A 6,342-nucleotide genomic window follows, 5' to 3' on the forward strand; every position below is an offset into this window, starting at 1 on the left:
CACTATCCATCCGTCGGACGGATTCCTTTTTTCTCAGCGGGGGATCGAGCCACCGATCCCCCGCTGAGCAGCAGGATGACTGCTCTGTCTCTGCGCTGTGATGCGGAGACACAGCTGTCAGTTCCCCATGCATCTCTATGGGGGAATCGGATGGGAACGGACCGTCGGTCCGTTCTCATCCGATCCGCTGGATGGATGGAAAATAGGGTTTCCATCCGTCCAGATTTGACGGATCGGATCGGATGTCAGCGGACATGTCTCCGCTGACATCCGATCCCCCATAGAGATGCATGGGGGGACCGTTCAGATCCGCCAAAAAAAACGGGCAGGCGGATCTGAACGGTCCGCCTGTGTGAAAGGGGCCTTAGGCTAGGTTCACACTTATGCAGGTTGCAGTTGATGCATTATCCCAGTGGGTTGTGCAGTTTTTATTGACACGCATTTTTAATCGCGTTTTTGCACTTTTGGGAGGTATCTGTTGTCATGCAGGAAAAACCAGCAAAAAACGCAAGCACTGCTTTTCTAATGCCCATGGAAACAAAAACGCAACTTGCTGCAGGCAAAAAAAAGTCCCTGACCCTTTCCAAAAAACACACTGGTTCAAAACTAAAAATGTGAACATGACCCATTGGAAATCATGTTAAACGGACTTAAGTGCATTTCTGCAAAAAAAAAACTGAAAATACGCATAAGTGTGTATAAATCAGGCCTTCGATCGACCAAAAATGTAGTACAGGGACCTGCCTGATTTGATGATTGATTATTTAGGTTTGTCCTTATAGTACAGTTTTGGTCAATCTAAAGTAGATTGTACAATCAGATTGTATAGTGTATGGCCAGCTTAAGCCAAAGCCAATCTGATTGTACAATCTACTTTACATCTCCCACGAACTACGTATAGCCATGACCTACCTGATTTGATGACAGATTGTTTAGGTTTGTCTTCAGTTTTAGTAAGGCTACGTTCACATGTAGGCGTTTTGGGGGCGTTTTTCTGCTCTAGGATCAGCTCTCAAAATGCCCAACAAGACAAATCCTATTCATTTCAATGGCCCCTGTTCACATCTGAGCGTTTTGACGCCGTGAGCAAAACGCCCAACGCTCAAAAAAGTACATGAGTTTCCTTGGGCAGATTACAGGCGTTTTCCATTGGTCTCTAGTCAATCTAAAAATGCCTGCACAAAAAACGCCCATAAAAACGCCTGAAAAAACGCCCATAAAAACGCCTGAAAAAACGCCCATAAAAATGCCTGTAATAGCAACGCCAAGATGTGAACGTAGCCTAAATCTAAAGCAGGTTGTACAATCAGATCATATAATGTATGGCTAGTTTAAGTGGAGCTGTGAAGTCGGACAACCGGAAAACGTATGTCACCAGCCCTTCCAAATACAGACTGGCATAGTTGGTAGTTACATTCACAGCAATAACACAGCTAGCTTCTTTTTTTTTTCGTAATGGAACAAAAGCTAGCGCAGACCTCCAAATATTGAGTGCGGATAAGTATTACAGTGAGTGCAATACAAAGGGAGCTGGGAAAACGCAGCTCTGATAAGTCCACATTCCGAGCCGCTCCAGCACCTCCCCAAGACTTTATTCCATAAATCAATCTTTTGCAGTCCAGCACATAAAGAGTCTGACTTTCCCCTCCGCTCCTTGATCTGGGAAGGGATACGGAGAGAGGTGTTTATTCTTCAATTCTCTCTGGTCGTTCGTTAAACAAACCTGAAACATTGCAGAAAAATACAGTTATTATATAAAAAGGCAGCACAGGCAGACACAGGCAGCAGTGTTATGGAACAGGGCGAAGCTAAGTACAGCTCAATCTCTTCCACTCCAACTCCCTGCCAATAGAAGACCCTGCCCTTGTTTATCTTGCGAACAGCTCTGCCTCCCTTCCCCCACATTCTTCCCTTCTTGTAACCCCCCTTTCCCGCCAGTACAGCTTGTTTTGCAACTTTTTTTTCTTTTAAAGAACTTTCCAAGGAGGAGCTAAAGAGATTGAGTAACTGCATGGAAAAAAAAAAAAAAGAGCAAACTCCCACTTTCTACAACCAAAACAACCTCACCAAGACAACTCTGCACTTTTGCAAATTGCTGTTACTCGCCCCCACCCTATGTACCGAGTTGTCCTCAGGTCACACCGGTAATTTAGGTCCTATTTACAGACATAATGATGTTCTATATGTCCAACACCCCGGGTTACTCACCAGAGATTCATCTGATCTTTTTCCTGGGGGTCTGCTCCAAAGTGCAAATGGTGTTCACTGCTTTTTGACTGTCGATTTTTGGAACTTGTCTTTTCCGCTTTGGGAAATAATCTAAAAGAAAAACATAAAATAAATAAAATAAGCATGATTGGGGGAAAGTAGAGCTTTCTCTACAAGTAGAAAACATTAAATATCGAACAGAACTGGAGAAAGTAATCAATATCTGGTTGTCAAGACACTTTTCATCCAATATTTATCAATCAGAAGTCCATACAGTTATTTAAACCAACCTTCTATTGCAAAACAAGAATCAAGTGGATCAAGGTGGCCCATCTCTCTATATATATATACACACACACACATATATACATATATATATATATATATATATATATATATATATATATATACACACACACACATGTATATGGATATCTAACTGGTAACCTATCACAAAACAAGAATCAAGTGGATCAAGGTGGCCCATCTATATATATATATACACACATGTATATGGATATCTAAATGGAATCAAGTGGATCAAGATGGCCCATCTCTATATATACAGGTATATGGATATCTAACTGGTAAACTTCTATCACAAAGCAAGAATCAAGTGGATCAAGGTGGCCCATCTCTATATATATATATATATATATATATACACACACACACACACACATGTATATGGATATCTAACTGGTAACCTATCACAAAACAAGAAACAAGTGGATCAAGGTGGCCCATCTATATATATATATATACACACACACACACACACACATGTATATGGATATTTAAATGGTAACCTTCTATCACAAAACAAGAATCAAGTGGATCAAGACGGCCCATCTCTATATATACATGTATATGGATATCTAACTGGTCAGCACCGTCTGATTTTACAAACAAAATCTGGTTGTAATTGTAAATTAAGATTATATATAACAAATAAACAAGAAAAAAAAAAAACACAAAAACAATAGAAAATAACAAACAAACAAATCTGTGACCAGCAGACTATGTAGTAGTAGCAGTTGGCCACATTCAACAGGACTGGATCTGTAGTGTTGTAACTTTTCCAAACCACTTCTTCAGGTTAGAGAAACTACAAAATGTTTCGAAATTACAGAACCAGTCCAGATGAACCTGACTAACTACTATTAGATATATATTAAACGTTAGAAAACCAGTCCAGTTGAAAATGACCAACTACTACCAGCTACTATTAGAAATGTATCCTCTATTACAGAATCAGTCCAGTTGAAAATGACCAACTACTAGTATATTCTATTAGAAATATATCCTCTATTACAGACTCAGTCAGTTGAAAATGACCAATTACTGTTAGATACTACTAGAAATCTATCTGACATTACAGAACTAGTACAACTGAACCTGACAAACTACTATTAGATATATATTTGACGTTGCAGAACGAATCCACTTGAAAACGGCCAACTACTACAAGAAATGTAATATACATTACAGAACCTGTCATCTTAAATGTGACCAACTACTACTAGATAGATCTTCCATGTCAGTCCAGCTGAACCTGACTAATGACTACTAGATAAGATATAAGATATATATTTAACCTCACAGAATAAGTCCAGTTGAGTGTGACAAACTACTTCAAGATTTACCTTCAACATTACAGAACCAGTCCATGTGAACCTAATCAACTACCTACATTGAATGTTACAGAACCAGTCCAGTGGAGGGCAAATAACTAATATTAGATATATTTTCAACATTACAGTACCAGTCCAGTTGAGGGTGACTAACTACTACAAAGTATACCTTCAACCAGTCTAGCTGAACATACCCAACTAACTACAATCGATGTTACAGAACCAGTCCAGTTGAGAGCAACCAACTACTACTAGATATATCTTCAACATTATGGAATTACTACTAAAAGTATCTTTAACAATTCAGAACCAGTCCAGTTGAGGGTGACTAACTACTACAAAGTATACCTTCAACATTACAGAACCAGTCTAGTTGAACATACCCAACTACCTACAATCAATGTTACAGAACCAGTCCAGTTGAGAGCAACCAACTACTACTATATATATATATATATATCTTCAACATTACAGAATTGCTACTAAAATTATCTTTAACATTTCAGAACCAGTCCAGTTGAGTGTGACTAACTACTACAAAGTATACCTTCACCATTACAGAACCAGTCCAGTTGAACATACCCAACTACCTACAATCGATGTTACAGAACCAGTCCAGTTGAGAGCAACCAACTACTACTACTATATATATATATATATATATATATATATATATATCTTCAAGTTCAACATTACGGAAATGATCCTACTAAAGATAATCGCTAGTTAAAGTTAAAGATAATCGCTACTAAAATTATCTTTTACATTTCAGAACCAGTCCATGTGAGGGAGACTAACTACTAGATATATTTTCAACATTACTGAACCAGTCCAGTTGAACATACCACCCAACTACCTACAATCGATGTTACACAACCAGTCCAGTTGAGAGCAACCAACTACTACTACTAGATATATCTTCAACATTACGGAATTACTACTAAAATTATCTTTAATAATTCAGAACCAGTCCATGTGAGGGAGACTACTACTAATAGATATATTTTCACCATTACAGAACCAGTCCAGTGGAAGCTGACCAGACTACCAGATATTATCATGACCTGGATAAAAGAGAACCTTCGCCAACATGGAGTAGGTGCCAATCTAGTGATTGGATCCGTTATAATAGAGTAGGTGCCAATCTAGTGATTGGATCCGTTATAATAGAGTAGGTGCCAATCTAGTGATTGGATCCGTTATAATAGAGTAGGTGCCAATCTAGTGATTGGATCCGTTATAATAGAGTAAGTGCCAATCTAGTGATTGGATCCCTTATAATAGAGTAAGTGCCAATCTAGTGATTGGATCCGTTATAAAGCGGGGAAGAACCTCCTTACCTGTGATCACCAGGCAGCTCTCTCTTTTCCTGAGTTGGGTTGATACTTTGCTTGGCCCTTTAACTCCCTGGCATCTCTTGACAGCCTTGTCTGCGTTCTCCTTGGCGCATTTTGGGCTTTCTCGTGTGCCCACCGCTTCTGTTGGTGCTTCTTCCTTGGCATCCACTTGTGTTGTCCCTGCCAGCTTGGTGCACAGGGGGATCTGCCTGCTGGCTGGGGTAGTGCTGGCAGGGCACAGCCTGCTCTCCCTGTAAAAAGTTGGCATTTCCTTGCTCTCCAGGGGCTCCCAGCAGAAAGTGCCCTTCAGAGGGGCACCGGCCTCGAAGTCGAAGTTCCACCGTTGGCAGTCTGAGGCTTGGATCTCCTTCAGTTGCCTCTTCAGCTCCGATCGCAGCTCGTCGTGATCGATGGGGCCGAACAAGCTTCTACAGACGCCCCGACCGGCGGAGCTAAGTGCCAACCTGGGCAGCGTCGGCATGCCGTCCTCCTGCAGGGCGACGTTGAAAGTGGCCATGGCACAGCTGGTGAGAGGGTGATGAGTGGATGATGTGTCTGGGCACGGCTCGGGGAGCTTTTATAGAAACAGAGAGCAGAGGAGAGACGGAGAAAAAAACACTCAATAACAAGGCGGGGACTGGGAGAAAGGGGCGGGGACTGGCTGGAGCTGGAGGAAAACAACAGTACAAGGCTGGAGATCCAACCAACGGATTCTTTCTTTTTTTTTTACCTTTTCGGTTTGCAGCAGGGGCGGAGCTTTAGATCAAGTTGAAAAAAAAAAAAGAGATAAGCCCTCCCCTCTGATTGGTCCCCTTCCCTGCCTTTAGTTAAAGGGGGGATGGTGGAGGGGACAGTGCCATTGACGTGTATAGAGGATCTGATCTGTGCTGTCCAGCCCAGGGATCTGATTTCCTTTAACCCTTTCTGCAGTCAGAGTGGTAGAGGCATGGTAGATGGTGACAGCAGGGAAGATAATTCATGGATGGGCTTATAGACACTCAGTGCACCTGGGGGGCTTATTTTACAAGAAGAGATGGAAAATCCAATGCTCAATTCACATGGGCATCACATGGGCATCACATGCTCCGTGTAAAATTATATTCCAAAGTGGCGCCGCGCTCCCGAATGCTAATACACTAGTATCCCTTTAAATAGCAATTTTA

General features: G+C 41.3%; 1 protein-coding gene across 2 annotated transcripts; it reads right to left on the reverse strand.

The window, feature by feature from the left end:
* Nucleotides 1–1,595: 1,595 nt before the first annotated feature.
* LOC309568590 (uncharacterized protein) lies at nt 1,596–5,702 on the reverse strand. Of its 2 annotated transcripts, none has more exons than XM_082274298.1 (3): nt 5,183–5,702; nt 2,209–2,319; nt 1,596–1,659 (listed from the first exon to the last, which is right to left on the reverse strand). In XM_082274298.1, exons 1-2 carry the CDS (start codon nt 5,694–5,696, stop codon nt 2,216–2,218), a joined length of 618 nt encoding a protein of 205 aa, XP_082130424.1. In that variant the 5' UTR covers nt 5,697–5,702; the 3' UTR covers nt 1,596–1,659; nt 2,209–2,215. The 2 variants fall into 2 exon arrangements, with proteins under 2 accessions (XP_082130424.1, XP_082130423.1); XM_082274297.1 differs by having other exon boundaries at nt 1,602–1,723.
* Nucleotides 5,703–6,342: the final 640 nt, after the last annotated feature.

The sequence above is a fragment of the Pelophylax lessonae genome (genome assembly GCF_965119305.1).
Source record: "Pelophylax lessonae genome assembly, chromosome: 12".
Lineage (NCBI taxonomy): Eukaryota > Metazoa > Chordata > Amphibia > Anura > Ranidae > Pelophylax > Pelophylax lessonae.